Source organism: Oncorhynchus masou, chromosome 28 (assembly GCF_036934945.1).
Source record: "Oncorhynchus masou masou isolate Uvic2021 chromosome 28, UVic_Omas_1.1, whole genome shotgun sequence".
In the NCBI taxonomy this organism is placed as follows: Eukaryota; Metazoa; Chordata; class Actinopteri; order Salmoniformes; family Salmonidae; genus Oncorhynchus; species Oncorhynchus masou.
Window position 1 is genome coordinate 3,389,677 of NC_088239.1, and position 24,297 is coordinate 3,413,973.

The 24,297-nt window shown below is 43.1% G+C and overlaps 1 protein-coding gene across 1 annotated transcript in view; it reads right to left on the bottom strand.

Moving 5' to 3' along the window:
- Positions 1 to 24,297, bottom strand: part of si:ch211-161h7.4 (serine/arginine repetitive matrix protein 2) — a 66,456-nt gene that overhangs the window by 27,097 nt on the left and 15,062 nt on the right. The window contains exons 4-11 of the mRNA XM_064941135.1: positions 13,681 to 13,913; positions 13,544 to 13,604; positions 13,215 to 13,404; positions 12,410 to 12,508; positions 10,752 to 11,306; positions 5,798 to 6,483; positions 3,764 to 4,381; positions 2,859 to 3,621 (exon numbers count right to left, since the gene is read on the bottom strand). Of these exons, the coding sequence (XP_064797207.1) occupies positions 2,859 to 3,621; positions 3,764 to 4,381; positions 5,798 to 6,483; positions 10,752 to 11,306; positions 12,410 to 12,508; positions 13,215 to 13,404; positions 13,544 to 13,604; positions 13,681 to 13,913 (3,205 nt within the window). The remainder of the gene's footprint in view (positions 1 to 2,858; positions 3,622 to 3,763; positions 4,382 to 5,797; positions 6,484 to 10,751; positions 11,307 to 12,409; positions 12,509 to 13,214; positions 13,405 to 13,543; positions 13,605 to 13,680; positions 13,914 to 24,297) is intronic.

The window sequence follows — 24,297 nt, forward strand, 5'->3', positions numbered from 1 at the left end:
CGTTTTTTTTACCCAAAAATTAAAATACTGCCCCCTAACACGAAGAGGTTAAAGAAGAAGTTACAGGTCTGTGAGAGCCAGAAATCTTGCTTGTTTGTAGGTGACCAAATACTTATTTTCCACCATAATTTGCAAATAAATTCTTTAAAAATCCTACAAAGTGATTTTCTGGATTTTCTTTCTTCTCATTTTGTCTGTCATAGTTGAAGTGTACCTATGATGAAAATTACAGGCCTCATCTTTTTAAGTGGGAGATCTTGTCCCACTGTATTCGTGTCACCACGTTGGCCTGGGGGTAGGTTTATGACAGTCATAAATACCTCTTCCCCCCCTTTTCGCCTCGCTACCCTACTGATGTGACATTCCAAAAATCCCTTGGTTAACAGAGATTCTGGGAACATCAGAAGGTGGGGGGGAAATGAACTATATTCTGGTAATCCGACCAATTGAACATATGCGGTGGTACTTAATGAATATGATGTCAGTTTGCTTGTCATCTGAGACATTCTCATCAAAGATAAGATGACAAACTCTACAGTGGAAAGTCTGCACATTGTAGTTATCGGTTTCACATAGAGTTGTTGTTCAATTTAAATGTTTGAATATAAAATTATTGGTGAAGAGATGAAATGTAATTTTATCTTCCAAATGAGAGATTTGGGTTTTCATAAGGTTAGGGCTCTGCTCAATCAGTGGCCCACCCCTGTGAAGGGACATGGGTTACACAACTTTTCAAACACACCCTTCTCGCTCCACTATATTATAAAGCCTTGACGAAAATGTAACCTCCTGTTCAAAGTACGTGAGGTCTGCAGCCTCTGTGTTAAAAGGACTAACATGTCAACTACAGAACTAAGCCAACCTCAGCGTGAGCTTTGGTTGCAAATGGTATGAACTTTGAACTCTTATTCACTACAGAAGTGATACCTCCTAGCCGTTGAGTTAGCAACAGCAGCTGCAAACGTGGGCCAGGAAAGAACAGAGACAGAGTATCCCGTCTACCACAGAACGATGTTACTACAACGTAACCAATTTACCACCAGAGACATTCTTCAAAGGACAAAGGACTCGGTTGGGCAACACGGCCTTCCATCTACCACCAAACTACCGAAGCGCAGCTCAGAGTAAATATTTATTGCATTTTCCTTTTCCAAATGGGCGGTAATTTAGAATGCATAAGATACTGTATTTACGATAGCACAGCTTCTTCCTTTGTCCCTCAGTCTTCCCACTCTTTCACTCAAACCCAGACCCTTTTCCTTTGTGTAACAAGCTGTCATATCTGTTTCGCACGGTTGGGACGTTTTCCTTTATGACATCATTTGTAATTAAGGTATGATTAATATGATTGTATATGTAATTCTGTGTGATTAGTTAGGTATTTAGTAAATAAATAATTAAATAATAATTAAATTATTCTGTATTGCTGATTCAACTTGTTAGCCAGGGTTCGTGAAGATAACCAAGAATTTACAACTTTCAGATGAGACTGAAATAAGGTGACGATTAATATTGACTGCTATAGATGTAAAATATTACTAGGTCTTTAACCTCTTGATGCTATGGGGGCGCTATTTCATTTTTGGATAAAAAGACGTGCCCGTTTTAAGTGCGATATTTTGTCACAAAAAGATGCTCGACTATGCATATAATTGATAGCTTTGGAAAGAAAACACTCTGACGTTTCCAGAACTGCAAAGATATTCTCTGTGTGTGCCCTAGAACGTGAGCTACAGGCAAAACCAAGATGAAACAGCATCCAGGAAATCAGCAGGATTTTTGAGGCTCCGTTTTCCATTGTCTCCTTAGATGGCTGTGAATGCGAGAGGAATGAGCCTGCCCTTTCTGTCGTTTCCCCAAGGTGTCTGCAGCATTGTTACGTATTTGTAGGCATATCATTGGAAGATTGACCATAAGAGACCACATTTACCAGGTGTCCGCCCGGTGTCCTGCGCCGAAATTGGTGCGCAAACCTCAGCTGCAAGTATTTTTCCATGGAATTCAGAGAAGAAAGCAGTCTTCCACGAACGATATATCAATGAAGAGATATGTGAAAAAACACTTTGAGGATTGATTCCAAACAACGTTTGCCATGTTTCGGTCGATATTATGGAGTTAATTCGGAAAAAGTTTGACGTTGTTGGTGACTGAATTTTCGGTTCGTTTCGGTAGCCAAATGTGATGTACAAAACGGAGCGATTTCTCCTACACAAAGATTCTTTCAGGAAAAACTGAACATTTGCTATGTAACTGAGAGTCTCCTCATTGAAAACATCCGAAGCTCTTCAAAGGTAAATGATTTTATTTATTTGGTTATCTGGTTTTTGTGAAAATGTTGCGTGCTAAATGCTACTCAAAATGCTAAACTAGCTTAGCATACTCTTACACAAATTAGTGAATTGCTATGGTTCAAAAGCATATTTTGAAAATCTGAGATGACAGTGTTGTTAAGAAAAGGCTAAGCTTGAGAGCAGGCGCATTATTTTCATTTTATTTGCAATTTTCAGAAATCGTTAACGTTGCGTTATGCTAATGAGCCTGAGGCTTTATTCACGATCCCGGATCCGGGATGGGGAGTATCAAGAGGTTGAGTTTATTCGGAAGATAACAGCTCTATAAACATTATTTTGTTGTGCCCTGACTTTCTAGTTAATTACATTTACATGATTAGCTCAATCAGGTAATATTAATTACGGAGAAAGGATTTTATAGAATAGCATGTCATATCACTTAATCCGGCATAGCCAAAGACACGACAAGAAGCAACAGTCAGAAGTAACATGTAGAGAAGCAACAGTCAAAAGTAGCGTGTTGAGAAGCAACAGTCAGAAGTAAGTAGTATTTGGGAGTGTACTTACGTGTTGTCTGAGAGTCGGTTGTTGCTTTGGGAGAAGTCTCGGTGTATGGTCTTCTTTTTCCCCAGCTGTCCAACAGGCTCTATGCAGACAGTACTGGCACTCAGATCCACAGGGCTGAAGTTCCTATCACTGGTTGGGTCCTGGGTGGGGTCATTAGCTGGCCCAGAGCTGAGGCCGATGCTGGGGCTCTGGGCTGACTGCTCCTCAGGCGCTCTAGGGAATAGCGTTTTCCTCCCCAAAGCCTGCCACGTGCTGCTTCTGACCGTGGCCACCGGGAGCGCTCCTGTGCCCGAGGAGAAGACCGCGCCAATGGTGGCCAGAGAGCGCTTGACCGTCTTGGGGGCGGAGAGGTGCTTCCTCTTCAGCGGGGTCTGAACTCCTCCAGGTCGAGTTGAGGAAGCTGTGTTGCCATTCTGAGGGGGTCCAAGGAACTTACCTCTCTCCACCTTGCGAGTTTTTGGGTTCGGATGTGGTTGAGGGGGTGAAGGTTTTTTGGGGTAAGGCTGGGGTTGTTGAGGGAATGAAGAGGTGCTGTCAGCGTTCTCTGGGGGGTTGTTGGTGACCCACCAGTTCCCTGGAGCTTTCCTCCTCCTGCTGCGTTTCTCTGGAGCCTCCATGGCCTGACGCCACTGCCTGCTGGGGGTAACGGTAGTGGGGTAGGCATCACTCCTGCTGGGGATAACGGTAGCAGAGTGGGGGGTAATGTCACTCTGGGGTTTACACTTGGGAGGGCGGGTATAGATCCAGTCAAACACCTTCTCACCTGAGAAGAGACAAAATCACCACATATTTAAATAACAGCTGTTTGAGATGACAGAGTACATATTTTGTATTTTACTAAATTTGATTTATGAGTGAGCTATATCCACTTGAAGCAAATGGGTGGTGTTAGTATGAAGCCTTACTTGGGGTGAGTGTATGCTGTCTGAGAGGGCTGGGCATGGGACTGAGCCCCCCCAGCTCCTGTTGCTCCTCCTGCTGCTCTGCCATAGAGGCCTCAGCCTCCTCCTCTTCTCTCTGACCTTCAGGCCTCGCTGGCTCCTCTCTACTGGTCGTCTTTTGCTTCTTAGTTCTGCCCCTCTTGGGCTTCTCTGCTTTATGCTCTGCAGTCTGATTGGACCAGGGTTTATTTTCTGTGGTCTGATTGGACAAAGGTTTATTTTCTGCTGTTTGATTGGACGAGGGTTTCTTCTTTGCGTTCTGATTAAACAAGGGTCTTGATGTCCCCTCCTCTTGCCCTGACTCCACAGAGGAATATCTTGCTGGTTTGGTTTTTGTTTTCTTGTTATTGTGTTTGTACTTGTTTGCTGTGTGTGTGTTGACTGTCTCTGTGACCTGTGTGTTGAAAGGGCTGGTGAGCCACCAGGGACCAGGCTTGATCCTCTTCCTCTTCCCTGCTAACTGGGTTAGCCGGCCGGCCTGGGAGGAGTCAGCCTCACCTGTAGGGGAGGGGCCGACCTCCTTGGCTTTACGATTGGCTGGGACCTTGACTCGTCTCTGTCCTGTCGGTGCCAACTGTAGAACTGTGGAGGAAAGACAACATCTAGCCTAGATTTTTATGTGCACTACATTTTTCCATTGATTTTTTGTGTGAATATTTTTATTTTGTTGTTTTTATTGTTGAGAGCAAAACATACAGTCAAAGTCGGAAGTTTACATACACCTTAGTCAAATACAGTTAAACTCAGTTTTTCACAATTCCTGACATTTAATCCTAGTAAAAATTCCCTGTTTTAGGTCAGTTAGGATCACCACTTTATTTTAATAATGTAAAATGTCAGAATAATAGAGTAGAGAGAATGATTTATTTCAGCTTTTATTTCTTTCATCAGAAGTTGTGGGTAAGAAGTTTACATACACGCAATTACTATTTGGTAGCATTGCCTTTTAATTGTTTAACTCGGGTCAAACGATTTGGGTAGCCTTCCACAAGATTCCCACAATAAGTTGGGTGAATTTTGGCCCATTCCTCCTGACAGAGCTGGTGTAACTGAGTTAGGTTTCTAGACCTCCTTGCTCACACACGCTTTTTCAGTTTTGTTTTCTAATTTTCTATAGGATTGAGGTCAGGGTTTGTTTTGTAATGGCCACTCTAATGCATTGACTTTGTTGTCCTTAAGTCATTTTGCAACAACTTTGGAAGTATGCTATGGGTCATGGTTGCAAATGGGTCTTCCAAATGGACAAAGCTTTAACTTCCTGACTGATGTCTTGAGATGTTGCTTCAAGATATCCACCTAATTTTCCTACCTCATGATTCCATCTATTTTGTGAAGTGCACTAGTCCCTCCTGCAGCATAGCACCCCCACAAAATGATGTTGCCACCCCCGTGCTTCACGGTTGGAATGGTGTTCTTCGGCTTACAAGCCTCCCCCTTTTTCCTCCAAACATTATGATGGTCATTATGGCCAAACAGTTCTATTTTTGCTTCATTAGTATAGAGGACATTTCTTCAAAAAGTACGATCTTTGTCCCCATGCGCAGTTGCAAACCGTAGTCTGGTCTTGAAATAAATCAACAAATACACCTCCAATTGACTCAAATGATCTCAATTAGCCTATCAGAAGCTTCTAAAGCCACGACATCATTTTCTGGAATTTTCCAAGAGGTTTAAAAGCACAGTCAACTTAGTGCATGTAAACTTCTGACCCACTGGAATTGTGATACTGTGAATTATAAGTGAAATAATGTCTAAACAATTGTTGGGAAAATTACTTGTGTCATGCACAAAGGAGATGTCCTAACCGACTTGCCAAAACCATAGTTTGTAAACAAGAAATTTGTGGTTGAAAAACAAGTTTTAATGTCTCCAACTTAAGTGTATGTAAACTTCTGGCGTTCAACTGTATTCCTATACCTACAAATGATACAACTTGAACTTGTGATGAACATTGTAGTCAAAGAAATCATTGTGATGTGTGATGTCAGCTGATCTTACCTGGTGAAACATCCTGGTCTGAAGCAACTTCACTCTCCTCCTCCATGCTGACGGGCTCCTCCCCAGCTCCAGCTGACAGTCTCCTGGTCTTCCCAGACTGCAGGCCTCGTCCTCGGCTCGTCTTGGGGTTCACCTTGTTACCTTGGATACCAGCTTGGAATTTAGATATTCTGGGAACTTTCTTTTCTGTTTTGGTGCGGGCTTTTGATTGGCTGGGTTTAGGCTTAGCCCCTCCTCCTGGTTCCAGGTAACCTGCTGTCGTTGGTTCAGATAACGGGTTGTTGACCTTCTTCTTCGGGTCTTGTTCTATGTGGTCTGCCTCGACAGGCCCATCACCCTGGGGACTTGAGTCCCTCTTCTTCCTGGCTGTAGACTTGGTGAGGACAGGTATGAGGGAGGAGCCTCCAGTAGCATTCTTCTCTTTAGTTTTCACTTCAGCTGTCCCTCCTGATCTCAGCTTGGCTGTATCCTTCTCTGATTGGCTGGCCTTGGTGAGTGTGTCAGCTGAGGTGTCATCATTGCTGTGTGATTGGTCCTTCTGCTGCGGTTGAGGTGTGGCTGTGGTCCTGTTGGGGTCAGTCTTCCTGCGAAGGGAGAACCAGGAAGGACCATCGTCCTCCAAGATCAGGAAGTCATCCTCCAGGTCAGTGAGAGGAGCTTCTCTCACTGGAGACGCCAGGGCTTTCCTAGGGCAGAAACACAGCATTAACACTTTCCTTGGGCTGAAACACAGCATTAACCCTTTCCTAGGGCAGAAACACAGCATTAACCCTTTCCTAGGGCAGAAACACAGCATTAACCCTTTCCTAGGGCTGAAACACAGCATTAACCCTTTCCTTGGGCTGAAACACAGCATTAACCCTTTCCTAGGGCTGAAACACAGCATTAACACTTTCCTAGGGCTGAAACACAGCATTAACCCTTTCCTAGGGCTGAAACACAGCATTAACCCTTTCCTAGGGCAGAAACACAGCATTAACCCTTTCCTCGGGCTGAAACACAACATTAACCCTTTCCTAGGGCAGAAACACAGCATTAACCCTTTCCTCGGGCTGAAACACAACATTAACCCTTTCCTAGGGCTGAACAGAAACACAGCATTAACCCTTTCCTAGGGCTGAAACACAGCATTAACCCTTTCCTCGGGCTGAAACACAGCATTAACCCTTTCCTAGGGCTGAAACACAGCATTAACCCTTTCCTAGGGCTGAAACACAGCATTAACCCTTTCCTAGGGCTGAACAGAAACACAGCATTAACCCTTTCCTAGGGCTGAAACACAGCATTAACCCTTTCCTAGGGCAGAAACACAGCATTAACACTTTCCTTGGGCTGAAACACAGCATTAACCCTTTCCTAGGGCTGAAACACAGCATTAACCCTTTCCTAGGGCTGAAACACAGCATTAACCCTTTCCTAGGGCTGAAACACAGCATTAACCCTTTCCTAGGGCAGAAACACAGCATTAACCCTTTCCTCGGGCTGAAACACAGCATTAACCCTTTCCTAGGGCTGAAACACAGCATTAACCCTTTCCTAGGGCTGAACAGAAACACAGCATTAACCCTTTCCTACGGCTGAACTTGTGAGAAGGTGGGAAGGGTCCGTGGACACTTAAGGGATGGGTATGATGAGTGTGTTTCATTTGGTGACTTCAGAGAGGACAGGAAACACACGACGATTAGAGGTCGACCGATTAATCGGAATGGCCGATTAATTAGGGCCGATTTCAAGTTTTCATAACAATCGGAAATCTTTTTCTTTTTTTCACCTTTATTTAATCTTTATTTAACTAGGCAAGTCAGTTTAGAACACATTCTTATTTTCAATGACGGCCTAGGAACGGTGGGTTAACTGCCTCGCTCAGGGGCAGAATGACAGATTTTCACCTTGTCAGCTCGGGGGATTCAATCTTGCAACCTTGTTCAACGCTCTAACCACCTGCCTCTCATTGCACTCCACGAGGAGACTGCCTGTTACGCGAATGCAGTAAGGTAAGTAAGTAATGCAGTAAGGTAAGTTGCTAGCTAGCATTAAACTTATCTTATAAAAAGCAATCAATCAATCATAATCACTAGTTAACTACACATGGTTGATGATATTACTAGTTTATCTAGCGTGTCCTGCGTTGCATATAATCGATGCGGTGCGTATCGTTGCTCCAACGTGTACCTAACCATAAACATAAATTCCTTTCTTAAAATCAATACACAGAAGTATATATTTTTAAACCTGCATATTTAGCTAAAATATATCCAGGTTAGCAGGCAATGTTAACCAGGTGAAATTGTGTCACTTCTCTTGCATTCATTGCATGCAGAGTCAGTGTCTATGCAACAGTTTTGGGCCGCCTAATTTGCCAGAATTTTACGTAATTATGACATAACATTGAAGGTTGTGCAATGTAACAGGAATATTTAGACTTATGGATGCCCCCGTTACAATAAAATACAGAACGGTTCCGTATTTCACTGAAAGAATAAACGCCTTGTTTTCGAAATGATAGTTTCCGGAATCGACCATATTAATGACCTAAGGCTTGTATTTCTGTGTGTTATTAAGTCTATGATTTCATTGAGCAGTCTGAGCGATGGTAGGCAGCAGCAGGCTCGTAAGCAGTAATTCAAACAGCACATTCGTGTGTTTGCCAGCAGCTGTTTATGACTTCAAGCCTATCAACTCCCGAGATTAGGCTGGTGTAAACGATGTGAAATGGCTAGCTAGTTAGCGGGGTGCGCGCTAATAGCGTTTCAAACGTCACTCGCTCTGAGACTTGGAGTGGTTGTTCCCCTTGCTCTGCATGGGTAACGCTGCTTCAGGGTGGCTGTTGTCATTGTGTTCCTGGTTCGAGCCCAGGTAGTGGCGAGGAGAGGGACGGAAGCTATACTGTTACACTGGCAATACTAAAGTGCCTATAAGAACATCCAATAGTCAAAGGTTAATGAAATACAAATGGTATAGAGAGAAATAGTCCTATAATTCCTATAATAACTACAACCTAAAACGTCTTACCTTGGGAATATTGAAGACTCGTGTTAAAAGGAACCACCAGCTTTCATATGTTCTCATGTTCTGAGCAAGGAACTTAAACGTTAGCTACATGGCACATATTGCACTTTTACTTTCTTCTCCAATACTTTGTTTTTGCATTATTTAAACCAAATTGAACAAGTTTCATTATTTATTTGAGGCTAAATTGATTTTATTTATGTATTATATTAAGTTAAAATAATTTTTCATTCAGCATTGTTGTAATTGTCATTATTACAAATAATTTATATTTTTATTTAATCGTCCGATTAATCGGTATCGACTTTTTTTGGTCCTCCAATAATCGGTATCGGTGTTCAAAAATCAGAAGCGGTCGACCTCGAATGACGACATCTCTGAATATGTACATTTCTCAATTATGGGGTTTGCATCTAATTCTTGTATAAAATTACTGAGTAAAGATGAAACTATTTGTGAAATTATGTAATATGATGTTAAACCTTTAATGTGAAAGAATTGTATGGCGTCATGGACCAGCCCTTTTCTACTGTTACGAATAAAAACCCCTCCTGAGGAAATCCTCTTCAGACCACACGTACCTCAATGGACACCGAGGGGGCACAGGTTGAGCTCAGACCACACGTACCTCAATGGACACCGAGGGGGCACAGGTTGAGCTCAGACCACACGTACCTCAATGGACACCGAGGGGGCACAGGTTGAGCTCAGACCACACGTACCTCAATGGACACCGAGGGGGCACAGGTTGAGCTCAGACCACACGTACCTCAATGGACACCGAGGGGGCACAGGTTGAGCTCAGACCACACGTACCTCAATGGACACCGAGGGGGCACAGGTTGAGCTCAGACCACACGTACCTCAATGGACACCGAGGGGGCACAGGTTGAGTTCAGACCACACGTACCTCAATGGACACCGAGGGGGCACAGGTTGAGCTCAGACCACACGTACCTCAATGGACACCAAGGGGGCACAGGTTGAGTTCAGACCACACGTACCTCAATGGACACCGAGGGGGCACAGGTTGAGTTCAGACCACACGTACCTCAATGGACACCGAGGGGGCACAGGTTGAGCTCAGACCACACGTACCTCAATGGACACCGAGGGGGCACAGGTTGAGTTCAGACCACAAAAATCTCAGTATAAGCTAAGGTTGTAATGGTTGTTGAATTCCTAACCATACCACGTGGAGTATTGGCTACACGGCTGGAAATGGTTGAACTCTGAGATTATCGATCCTGACAGAATAAGAGAAAATCTTAGATACGAATTACTAGTCTTCATATCTACTGTTTGTTTGCTTATGCATTTCTGTGATTATTTAGTTAATAAATAAATGATTATGACATTTGATGTATGGATGATTCATAGTGAAGACTGGGTTCGTGCAGATAAACAATTTATGATGTTTGGAATGAGACTAACGTGAGTTAAAGAATAATTAATTAATTAGAAGACTAATTGATCAGAAATTAAAATATATGAAAAGTTCTATTCGGTAAAATTATAACTTTGTAATCTGAAGATTTTCCTTGGTGCCCCGACTTCCTAGTTAATTATATTTACATGATTAGATTAATCATGTAATAATAATTACAGAGAATTGATTTGATAACATAACAGTCTTCACTTTAATGCCAAAGACAGGACATATTAGTAACATGTTCAACTACTTAAGACATTGGCTTAAATCTAGGTTGTGCCTTTATTTTTCAGAGACAATTAACAACGATGGAAGAATATTTCACTTCTCTAATTGGGATTTGAGAAGTCAAATCCCAAACTCCAGCCTGGTATGCTTCGTAAGCGTTCCCGGAAGTCTCGTGATGTTGGGCCTTTGGGTGTAGAAACAGGGAGGGCCACTTCTGTGGATATTGTACACAGGGCAGTTCTAACCATTCATTCAGTTAAATGAAGACAATAGACGTGGACTCACCAGGCAGGCTTGGACTGACCAGCCTCTCTCAGCTTCTGGAGGAAGGAGGATGTGGCTTTCCTTTCCGGTGTTGCCTCCTTCTCTGGTGGTTGGGCCAGACGCTTCTTCTCTGAAGGCTGGGCCAGACGCTCCTTCTCTGAAGGCTGGGCCAGACGCTTCTTCTCTGAAGGCTGGGCCAGACGCTTCTTCTCTGAGGGCTGGGCCAGACGCTTCTTCTCTGAGGGCTGGGCCAGACTCTTCTTCTCTGAAGGCTGGGCCAGACTCTTCTTCTCTGAAGGCTGGGCCAGACTCTTCTTCTCTGAAGGCTGGGCCAGACTCTTCTTCTCTGAAGGCTGGGCCAGACTCTTCTTCTCTGAAGCCTGGGCCAGACTCTTCTTCTCTGAAGGCTGGGCCAGATTCTTCTTCTCTGAAGGTTGGGCCAGACTCTTCTTCTCTGAAGGTTGACTCTTCTTCCCTGGTACTGGTTGTTCTTTGGGTTCTACTGCTGGACACAGGCTTGTTTGGGGAGGCTCTTCTGGCTCTGTCTCTATGCTGCACAGGGACAGAGTCAACTTCCTGGAGAATGAACACAATAGGGATGTGATCAATTGAAAATTATCTTAACATTTAAACTGCCATTTTGTTCAGTTTCTGTTAAAAAAAAATAAGAACAAGTGATACAATTCCACATGAATTAACAATGCAGAATATGGTCCTAATGCGTATGGCCGCTAGGGTACAATGAAGATCAATCTACCACAGTCCTAGATTCAGTAGGCTACCAGTAGTCTACTGTCATTTCATATCACAAGACAAAAACACATTACCTAGCAATGATTCATAAGAAAAATAGTTGGAGAGCTTGCAGAGTAATAATTGTACAATTTCTCCACCAAGGCCATCATGAGTCTGGTTCTAGATATGCCATGAGGGCATTGAAAACAACATCCTCTACCATTGACAATGGCTGCATATCAATTGCAGTCATTTCTGGAATCAGGTTCTCACTCCCATATCACAGTTCTTTAGTGTGAAGCAGTCTGATGTCTGTTGTTGGGGGCCTGTGCTGCCGCCAGCAGCGGTGTGTCTCACGGTGCGTCCCTTTCAGATGGTTAGACATCTGTACTGCCATTACTGTACCTCAATTACACCTCGCACACTATGCATTTCACCACTTTCTCAAAGTATTGCCATTTGCCAGACAGGATTTTGTTGCTGTCGCTTGCCCTTTTCTGCCATTTTCCTTAACGAAGATGACGTGCGGAGCTCTTTATATATCTGTGGCATATAATTGTAAAGATGTATATATCTCCTCCTAACATTATAACATTGTTGCGTTGGGTATGTTCATCTTTTTATTTTCCCTTTATGATGAGGATCAGGACCTGTTAGTGGTAGTTTTGTAAACATTTAACATCCCAATTTCATTTAAATGTTTAACATTTAAATGTTCACACACCTAGAACAGAATAAGATAGATTCTAGAACTACACAGATAAAACACAAAAGGTCTGCTCTAAACCAACAACTAACCTAACCCAGGTCTCCTGTCCGGTGTTAGCACTGATCTGATTATTATGAACTATAATAGGTAGAGACAAAATGGCCCAACAAAGCCAGGAGATGGGATTAAGATCAGTCTACAGAGCCACCATACTGAACCAGTCCAGTAGACTGACCAAGGTGTCTCTTCCTTCTTCGGCATACTGCGAGATGGCGTCTTTTGTTTGCCGACAGAAAACCGACAGGGAGGAGAGTCCAGCACTGCATCATATCCCCTGGAGAAAAGGAAACATCAGGGAGGTATAAAAGGAGGGGGAACACCAGGGGGGTGTAAAGGGAGGGGGACACCAGGGGGTATAGAAGAGGGGGAACACCAGGGGGTATAAAAGGAGGGGGACACCAGGGGTTATAGAAGAGGGGGAACACCAGGGGGGTATAAAAGGAGGGGAACACAAGGGGGTATAAAATAAGGGGGAACACCATGGGGGTATAGAAGAGGGGGAACACCAGGGGGTATAGAAGAGGGGGAACACCAGGGGGTATAAAAGGAGGGGAACACAAGGGGGTATAAAATAAGGGGGAACACCGGGGGTATAGAAGAGGGGGAACACCAGGGGGGTGTAAAAGGAGGGGGAACACAAGGGGGGTATAAAATAAGGGGGAACACCGGGGGGGTATAGAAGAGGGGGAACACCAGGGGGGGTGTAAAAGGAGGGGGAACACCAGGGGGGTATAGAAGAGGGGGAACACCAGGGGGTATAGAAGAGGGGGAACACCAGGGGAGTATAAAATAAGGGGGAACCCCAGGGGGTATAGAAGAGAAAACACCATGGGGTATAAAAGAGGGGGGACATCAGAGAAGTGTAGAGGAAACAAATTTTCCCCCTATTTGAATCAATATAACACATCTACAACAAGACTAAAAACAACAAACTCATTGTCAAGCGTTCCATATCAGTATCGAGTTGGGATGCATCTTACCCGTCTGCTCCCTGTCCGTTGCACTGTGGTGTCAGGGCAGTGATAGGCTGCTTTACAGGGCCGTGGTTATCTTCATCATCATCACAGATCAAGAGCAATGGAAAGGCTGTTCTGTCCTTGTCCTCATCCCCCTCCTGCCGCTTCATGGGGCTGGAGGTCTTGATGGGAGCGTGCTTTTTAAATGGGCTCTCTACCTCAGCCAAGGAAAACACAGAAAAGGGTTGATGATTTCTACAGATAACTTGCTGATGTCATACAGAGGTAGGCTGGTGAAACATTAACATATGTTAGCATATACTAGCTATCAGTTATCAACAGTCATCACCTACCAGTATCCAGCAAAGTGCTCTCTGCTCTCCCCTCCTTGTGCATCTCTTCTCCATGGGGCACCTGGTGTCAACAGATCATAAGTGTGCATTCTGACATTTCATTTCATTCTATTGCAGAATAGTACGAGGTGTTTTACCGCTTCACCGGTCTCTGGAACTGATGATGGTTCTCTCCTCTCCTTCTCTACAGGGTTACCAGTCTTCTCCTCCTTCTCTACAGGGTTACCAGTCTTCTCCTCCTTCTCTACAGGGTTACCAGTCTTCTCCTCCTTCTCTACAGGGTTACCAGTCTTCTCCTCCTTCTCTACAGGGGTGAAGGTCGGAGAGGGAGGCAGAGGGGGAAGCTCTTCCCCAACATCAGAGGGAGAATCTGCAGGACATATTAAGTCACATTAGTTATTGGGGGTCCAGAGACAAGGTAACATACCGGACAGATGATGGGTCATAGGGATGGGCATTTTAAATAATTTCTCTATTTGAATCGTTAAAATAAAACATTGCTCTACTCTGACCAACCAGAATGACGCAAAATGCCACGACAGCAAACAGTGTTGTTTTCAGTGTGTTAAATCAGTACAGTAGCCTATTCTAACAACCACAGTGAAAGAGAAGTCTGACGTTCGCCATCATAGAAGGAGGATGTGACAAATGGAAAACATTTACTTAAACATTCCTTTTTTGTCAGTTTTCAGCCCCTATTGAGTATGACTGGTAGGGGGCAATTAAGTTCTCTGTGTTGGACAATGACTCTTACTGCAGTCCTCTGGGTTTTGTCAAGTCATAATTGACTTTTCCTAGAAGGTTTAGGAAAACGTCTGCAGCAGGTTATGAGAATTAAGGCAGCAAGTTAGGAGAATTAAGGCAGCAGGTTAGGAGAATTAAGGCAGCAGGTTAGGAGAATTAAGGCAGCAGGTTAGGAGAATTAAGGCAGCAGGTTAGGAGAATTAAGACAGCAGGTTAGGAGAATTAAGGCAGCAGGTTAGGAGAATTAACACAGCAGGTTAGGAGAATTAACGCAGCAGGTTAGGAGAATTAACGCAGCAGGTTAGGAGAATTAAGGCAGCAGGTTAGGAGAATTAACGCAGCAGGTTAGGAGAATTAACGCAAAAGGTTAGGAGAATTAGGTTAAGGTTAGAAAAAAGGTTAGACAAAACATTACATTTTTCATGTCAATTTGATAAAAGCTGCATCCCATCTAGACATGACCCTGTTCCCCACCCACTCAGCAATAGTTAATGCCACTTTTAGGTTCTCTACTGTGTGCCTCTCCTCCATGTTCTCAGTGGTAAGTACATGGGACTTCATCCCACTTCATTTGTATTTATTATGGATCTCCATTAGCTGGTGCCTAGGCAGCAGCTACTCTTCCTGGGGTCCAGCCAAATTAAGGCAGTTCATACAATTTTAAAAACATTCAAATAGATTTTCTGATTTCACAACACACTGTGTGCCCTCAGGCCCCAACTCCACCACTACAGACCAAATCCATGTGTATGTGTGTATAGTGCACGTTATCGTGTGTGTGTGTGTATACATGTGTCTATGTTTGTGTTGCTTCACAGTCCCCGCTGTTCCATAAGGTGTATTTTTATCTGTTTTTTAAATCTGATTATCCTGCTGTATTAGTTACTTGATGTGGAATAGAGTTCCATGTAGTCATGGCAATATGTAGTACTGTGGAATAGAGTTCCATGTAGTCATGGCAATATGTAGTACTGTGGAATAGAGTTCCATGTAGTCATGGCTCTATGTAGTACTGTGGAATAGAGTTCCATGTAGTCATGGCAATATGTAGTACTGTGGAATAGAGTTCCATGTAGTCATTGCAATATGTAGTACTGTGCTCCTCTCATAGTCAGTTCTGGACTTGGGGACTGTGAAGAGACCCTTTGTGGCATGTATTGTGGGGTATGCATGGGTGTTCAAGCTGTGCGCCAGTAATTCGAAACAGACAGCTCGGTGCATTCAACATGTTAATACCTCTCATAAATAGTAGTGATGAAGTCAATCTCATATTATTATTAGCTCTCTCTGTGTACATCCAAGGGCCAGCTGTGCTGCCCTATTCTGAACCCATTTTCTTAAGTCCTTTTTTGTGTTACCTGACCACACGACTGAACAGTAGTCCAGGTGCGACAAAACTAGGGCCTGTAGGACCTGCTTGTTGATAGTTGTTAGCCTGTTATGGCTGCAACCTTTTGTTCTCAATTTCCGCCTGAAGACATACCCAAATCTAACTGCCTGAAGCTCAACCTCAGAGGCAAGGATATGCATATTCTTGGTATCATTTGAATGGAAACATTCTGAAGTTTGTGGAAATATTAATTGAATGTAGGAGAATATAACACAGTAGATCTGGTGGAAGAAAAGAGAAAGAAAGAGCATACGTTTTCTGTTTTTTATTGTTGTCGCATCATCTTTCATATGTACTAGAATAGCCACACAGTCAGATAGGATGCTGGAGATCATTTTGATGGATAACACAAGAGGGCCACTGTAGGTGTGCAAAGTTTCAGACTGATAACTTCAGGAATGAGTGAGCTACATGACATTTAGCATGAAGTCACCCAGGTGTCCCACACAAGTTGCCCAAATGTACCCAAGTGGCCGAATTGGTGAAGTGACCTATAACTATATACAACATTGCAAATAACAATATACAACTTATCAAAAAGCAATTCTAACACAAAAAAATATATAAAAATGTTTTTTTTTTAATATTAGAAAAAATATATAAAAAAAAAAAAACAGGGGTAGACCGTTCAGAAGCCCTCTACACAATATTTTCCTGCCTGTGCCATGTCCCATAGCAGTCTCTTTCTGCTGTAAAGCAGAGGCAAACTGAACAACTGGTGCAGGTGATGGGCGACTTCATGTGACAAAGTACACAACGACGCCTCCATGCTTTGCCCTTTTGGCCCTGAGGTACAGTCATTCCTCACTTCCCTTCCTCCGCTTCTTTGTTCCAGTCTTCACACCTCTAGATGGCCGGGCGGAGGTAGGTGTGGAGCCGGAGACAGCAGGAGTCTGGCTGGATGAACCCGCTCCAGTGGGGGTTGGGCACCGGGGCCTCCCAGTCAGAGTCGCTATCACTGTGAAAGAAAACATAAATTATTTGTATTGTATGAGCCCTATATCGTCACATAAAATAAACAGATATGCATTGTATAGAGCAGAGGGAACAGTCACTAAGGTGAAGTTCTGTTCCATTCAAATGATTTGGGCCTGCCTTCCCCCAATGGGTATTTCATATGGTAATGGAGAGGAGTGGCAGGCGCAGTGGCCATGTGACGCAGATGCCATTTGCCATTCCATTCCATTTGAATAAAAACACATTACACATTTCATCGCAAATATATATATATATATATATATATATATTTCATAAAACGGCATTAGCACTTACCAGTCCAGAAGTACGTCCTGTCCTTGCAGAAAAGCCTCCTCCTTTCGAATGATAGCTATGTTCACTCAAAGATTCTTCACATAAATCTGTATCACTTTGCCGATCAATCTGTTCTATAATCTGGTGCAAATCTGTATACTTAAACTTTAGCCATGTCTTCAATGAAATCGTTGAAAAAACTCTTTCAAAAATACTGCTATCCCAAACAGAGCTGCGCGTAACAAGTGCGACTGCAACAAATCTGCAGTCAATGGTGAGAACGGAGCTCCTTGCGCATGTGACTACAAACAAGAAATGTTGGTCCAACCCCAAACCATTACATACTGGCGCTTACCTCAGCTCATTGGCTATCTACCCAGCTAGATTTCAAGAAGATCAGTGGTCATTGGGCAAAAATACAGTCAATCATTGAAGCTTCACTAAAATTATTGGTGCGTAAGGGAGTAATTGCTCGTTGTCGTCAAATCATGTTGGTCAATTTTCCCCGCAAAAACAACTGTTGTTTGACTGTGTTGCGAACATCCATAGAAATGCACTGACACCCACCATGACTATGTAAACGATTGTTTACAGGGGCGAATCACGCCGAATGCGCCGTAAGAAATTGATAGAGATGGAATTCACTGCACAAATAGTTTACAAAATGTTTAGATTTAGGCTATAAAAATGGATTTTATCAAAGAACACGACACTTCATTTGATCAATGGGATACTCAGGAAGAGAAATAAGAGCAAGATATCAGAATGTAAGTCATAATTATACCTTCAGATGTAAATGTGTAAAACCTGTCATTTCAGAAAATGTTTGTTCTTGATTGCTCTTCTCAAACAAAAGCATTGGATTTGTTCTCTGTAATAGCTATTTTAAATTGAAAAACGTTGTTTGATTACCAAGATTCTAATCTTTTGAAGGGTGTAAGACACTTGCATTTTCAAGAATGTTTAATGTTACGAAATTGTATTTTTAGTTGTCACTCTAAAATTTCCCCTGATGTTGATCCCTGTACAGGGACAGCAGCCATAACAGGTGTTAAGAAGGTAGAAACTAGGGCCTGTAGGACCTGCCTTGTTGATAGTGTTGTTAATAAGGTAGAAACTAGGGCCTGTAGGACCTGCCTTGTTGATAGTGTTGTTAAGAAGGTAGAAACTAGGGCCTGTAGGACCTGCCTTGTTGATAGTGCTGTTAAGAAGGTAGAAACTAGGGCCTGTAGGACCTGCCTTGTTGATAGTGCTGTTAAAAAGGCAGAGTAATGCTTTCTTATGGACACCCATGCAATGTTAATGATCCCAATTTTGTCTTTCTAGAAATAAAAAAATGGGGCCAAAGTCTGACATTGGGATAAACATTACTACATGGTTTGAAAGAAAACCCAAATGTGCTGAAAACAACAAGTGAAATGCTGACTGACAAGCCCTTAACCAACAATGCAGTTAAGACAAAGAGAGTTAAGAAAATATTTAGTTTGCTTAGTAAAGTAAAAAGAAAGAGCAACAATAAAATAACAATAACAGGGCTATGTACAGGGGGTACCGGTACTGAGTCAATGTGAGGGGGTACATGTTAGTTGAGGTAACATGTACATGTAGGTAGGGGTAAAGTGACTACGCATAGATAACAGAAAATAAAACAGTGAGTAGCAGCAGTGTAAAACAATGCAAATAGTCCGGGTAACCATTGGATCAGCTGGGAGTTACGCAATAGTCTATCCTACACAATTGCACACAATCCGAGGCACAAAAACAAGAACTCATTACCTTGATGCTTTCTTGTTAAATCTAATGAGACTCTACTGTAAATCAAGCTGACGACATGGTCAACTTGCTAGGGATATTCGATCCAACATGGGTCCAGGCACAATGGTCTTCACCGGCATAACGAATGAGACACCAAAATATTATATTCTGGACATTCCTCGCCAACACCTCTTTTCCAGCACGTTGGCTATTCCATCGCATGTGCTGTCACCACAGCTGTTCATCACTTGACTGTTGTTCAAAATTCCTTCCTGGATCAGATGTGGAAAAATAAATCACCAAACACGTATCCAATAAGTTTTATGCATAATTATTGAAGAACCACACTAATGACATTATCAATTTAGGTATCAAGGTGAGGTGACATTCAGTAATATGGAAGAAAATATAAAAAGGAACATGTACTCGATTGTCATACTTGAGTAAAAGTAAAGATTCCTTAATAGAAAATGACTCACGTCACCCAGTAACATAATACAATATTTGGTTTGAAATATTTGTTTATTTAACCAGGTAGGCCAGTTGAGAACAAGTTCTCATTTACAACTGTGACCTGGCCAAGATAAAGCAAAGCAGTGCAAACCAAACAACAACACAGAGTTACACATGGAACAGACAAGCGTACAGTCATTAACACAATAGGGAAAAAAAGAAAGTCTATATACAGTGTGTGCAAAAGGCATGAGGTGGTAAGGCAATAAATAGGACATAGTAGCAAAGTAATTACAATTTAGCAGATTAACACTGGAGTGATAGATGAGCAGATGATGGTTTGTAAGTAGTTTGTGTGTCGGGGGGCGAGGGTCAGTGTTATATCTGGAGTGTTTCTCCTGTCTTATCTGGTGTCCTGTGTGAATTTAAGTATGCTCTCTCTAATTCTCTCTTTCTTTCTCTCCCTCTCTCTCTCGGGGACTTGAACCCTAGGATCATGCCTCAGGACTACCCAGCATGATGACTCCTTGTTGTCTGGAAGAAAAAGAAACGCACACCTATTTAGGAGAGGTGCTGGCTAGCGGAGTAGAAAACTTTTTAAAAATTAAAAAGCCGCACACTCTATGAGTTCAGATGCAAAAATGTAATTACCAACATTTCGACAGCCAAGCTGTCTTCATCAGGGTATAATCAAACACTGCGGGATGACTTGTTTATATAGTATCAAAAGACACAGGGGTCTGTAATCATGGCCAACAGTAGCCTAATATCATTGGTTAATTATCAAATATTAAAATGGCATACAAAGAACAGTATACAAACAACAAATGGACAGCATATGATCATAGATTCATTTTAGACTACACAAGCTTACAAACAATTACAATGGCAAAGTCACAATAATCACAAGAATGGCTTCAGATCAAAGTCTCAGTTGAGACCAAAGGGAGCAGGGGCCTTTAAGTTAAAGATCCAGGCAGCCTCTCGTTTTGACAATAAATTATCAAGGTCACCCCCTCTCCTAGGGAGGGTAACATGTTCGATGCCAATATAACGCAGAGACATAATAGAGTGGCCTGCCTACAAGAAGTAGTGCCGCAACTGGTTAAGTAAAGTTTTTACACCTAGTGGTGCTGCGATGCTCTGAGATACGTACTTTTAATTTGCGCTCTGTATTACCCACATATTTCTTGCCACAAGGACAAGTTATAAGATAAATAACTGCCTTAGTGGAACACGTAATAGCACCTTTAATTGGGATCTGTTCCCCTGTTTGTGGGTGTTTAAAGGATCTACATTTATAAGTGCCAATGCATTGAGCACAGCCATTACATTTGTAATTTCCATCCAGTAGGGGTGCAACTAGACATGGTTCAGGAATATCTTGGGGTGGTAAATCAGAGTGTACCAATTGGTCTCTGAGATTTCTGCCCAGTGAGAAACGACCAAGGGAAGGTCCGAAAACACATTACCGAGACTATCATCGGATTTTAGAATGTGCCAATGTTTGCGAACAATTCCCTTAGTTTGTTCAAAACACTTTGAATAGTTAGAACACAAGAATGAGTCTTTTTGCGAGACTGACCTTGAAAAAGGTCATGTTTAGTTTAGAATTTTCTCAATGGCAATATTAATCTGATCATTTTTGTAACCCCTCTCCTTGAACTTTCTTTGCGTCTCAGCCATATTTCTATCGAAATCTGATTATTCTTTTGATTCGACAGAATTGGCTGTAGGGCAAACTATTTTTCAAGGGAAGTGGGTTACAACTATCAGCCCTCAACAAACTGTTACGATCAGTGGACTTCCTGTAAAGATCAGTGTATAGAACATTATCTTCACACAAGATCAGAAGATCAAGAAAACTGATGTGACTCCTTGTTGTCCCCAGTCCACCTGGCCGTGCTGCTGCTCCAGTTTCAACTGTTCTGCCTGCGGCTATGGAACCCTGACCTGTTTACTGTGATTACTATTATTTGACCATGCTAGTCATTTATGAACATCTTGGCCATGTTCTGTTATAATCTATACCCGGCACAGCCAGAAGAGGACTGGCCACCCCTCATAGCATGGTTCCTCTCTAGGTTTATTCCTAGGATTTGGCCTTTCTAGGGAGTTTTTCCTAGCCACCGTGCTGCTACACCTGCATTGCTTGCTGTTTGGTATTTAGGCTGGTATTGTGTACAGCACTTTGATATATAAATACATTTGATTTTAAGTAGTGATACTGGTGTGCAAAAGAGCAGCAAAGTAAATAAAAAACCATATGGGGATAAGGTAGGTAGATTAGGTGGGCTATTTACAGATGTACAGCTGTAGCGAACGGTTAGCTGATGTTTAAAATTAGTGGGGGAAATGTAAGTCTCCAACTACAGCAATTTTTGCAATTCGTTCCAGTTACAGGCAGCAAAGAACAGGAAGGAAAGCCGGCCAAAGGGGGTGCTGGCTTTGGGGATGACCAGTGAGATATACCTGCTGGACTACGGGTGGGTGTTGTTATTGTGACCAGTGAGATAAGGCGGAACTTTACCTAGCATAGATTTATAGATGGTCTGGAGCCAGTGGGTCTGGCGATGAATATTTAGCAAGGGCCAGCCGACTAGTGCATACAGGTCGCAGTGGTGGGTGGTGTAAGGCGCTTCGGTAACAAAACGGATGGCACTGTGATAGACTACATACAATTTGCTGAGAAGAGTATTGGAAGCTCTATTGTAGATGACATCGCCGAAGTCGAGGATTGATAGGATAGTCAGTTTTACTAGGGTAAGTTTGGCGGAGTGAGTGAAGGAGGTTTGTTGCGGAATAGAAAGTTGAATCTAGATTTGATTTTGGATTGGAGATGTTTAATATGAGTCTGGAACGAGAGTTTACAGTCTAGCCAGACACCTAGGTATTTGTCCACGTATTCTAGGTCAGAACCGTCCAGAGTAGTGATGCTAGTCGGGCGGGCGGGTGCGGGCAGCGAACAGTTGAAAAACATGCATTTGGTTTTGCTAACGTTTAAGAGCAGTTGGAGGCCACGGTAGGAATGTTGTTAGGCATTGAAGCTCGTTTGGAGGTTAGTTAACACAGTGTCCACAGAAGGGCCAGATGTATACAGAATGGTGTCGGCTGCATAGAGGTGGATCAGGGAATCACCCGCAGCAAGAGCGACATTGTTGATATATACAGAGAAAAGAGTCGGCCCGAGAATTTATCCCTGTGGTACTCCCCATAGAAACAGCCAGAGGTCCGGACAACAGGCCCTCCGATTTGACACATTGAACTCTGTCTGCAAAGTAGTTGGTGAACCAGGCGAGACAGTCGTTAGAGAAACCAAGGCTGTGGAGTCTGCCGATAAGAATACGGTGATTGACAGTCAAAAGCCTTGGCCAGGTCTATGAAGACGGCTGCACAGTACTGTCGTTTATTGATGACGGTTATGATATTGTTTAGTACATTGAGCGTGGCTTAGGTGAACCGGTACGGTGGGATTCGAAATGGTCAATGATCTGTTTATTAACTGGGCTTTCAAAGACTTTAGAGAGGCAGGGCAGGATATATATATAGGTCTATAGCAGTTTGGGTATAGAGTGTCACCCCCTTTGAAGAGGGGGGATGACCGCGGCAGCTTTCCAATTTTTAGGGATCTCGTACTATACGAAAGAGAAGTTGAAAAGGCTGGTAATAGGGGTTGCAACAATGGTGGCGGATAGTTTTAGAGAGGGTCCAGATTGTCTAGCCCAGCTGATTTGTACGGGTCCAGGTTTTACAGCTCTTTCAGAACATCTGCTATCTGGATTTGGGTGAAGGAGAAGCTAGGGAGGCTCAGGTGAGTAGCTGCGGGGGGGAAGCGGAGCTGTTGGCCAGGGTTGGAGTAGCCAGGAGGAAGGCATGGCCAGCCGTAGAGAAATTATGCTCATTGACATTTTCGATTATCATGGATTTATCGGTGGTGACCGAGTTACCTAGCCTCAGTGCAGTGGGCAATTGGGAGGAGGTGCTCTTGTTCTCCATGGACTTTAAAGTGTCCCAAAACTTTTGGGAGTTAGAGCTACAGGATGCAAATTTCTGCTTGAAAAAGCCAGCCTTTGCTTTCCTGACTGACTGCGTCTATTGGTTCCTGACATCCCTGAACAGTTGCATATCATGGGGACTTTGATGCCATTGCAGTCCGCCACAATATTTTTTGTGCTGGTCAAGGGCAGTCAGGTCTTGAGTGAACCAAGGCTATATCTGTTCTTAGTTCTGCATTTTTTGAAAGGGGCATGCTTATCTAAGATGTTGAGGAAATTACTTTTAAAGAACGACCAGGCATCCTCAACTGACGGGATGAGGTCAATATCCTTCCAGGATACCCGGGACAGGTCGATTAGAAAGGCCTGCTTGCAGAAGAGTTTTAGGGAGCATTTGACAGTGATGAAGGGTGGTCGTTTGACCGAGGACCAATAGCGGATGCAGGCAATGAGGTAGTGATCGCTGAGATCCTGATTGAAACCAGCAGAGGTGTATTTGGAGGGCAAGTTGGTCAGGATAATGTCTATGAGGGTGCCCATGTTTACAGATTTAGAGTTGTACTGGTGGGTTCCTTGATGATTTGTGTGAGATTGAGGGCATCTAGCTTAGATTGTAGGACTGCCGGGGTGTTTAGCATATCCCAGTTTAGGTCACCTAACAGAACAAACTCTGAAGCTAGATGGGGGAGATCAATTCACAAATGGTGTCCAGGGCACAGCTGAGAGTTGAGGAGGGTCGATGTATGGCATGTATGGCATTGTGTGGGCTAGCGGTTTGCTGATGTCAATGTTGTGACCATAGTGCCCCATGGTGGCGGTGGGGTTATGGGTATATGAATACGCTACAGACAATGAACACAAATCACATTTTATCAATAGCAATTTGAATGCACAAAAAAACTATGATGAGATCCTGAGGTCCATTGTGGTGCCATTCATCCATCACCTCATGTTTAAGCATGATGAGGTCCTGAGGCCCCTTGTGGTGCCATTCATCCATCACCTCATGTTTCAGCATGATAATGCACAGCCCCATGTCGCATGGATCTGTACACAATTCCTGGATATAACAACCACCTACACTGCCATAAATGCAAGGACCGAAAAGTTGTTTTACGTCACCCGATTTTAGACAAATCCATCAAGACATCAACCACGATAAAGGA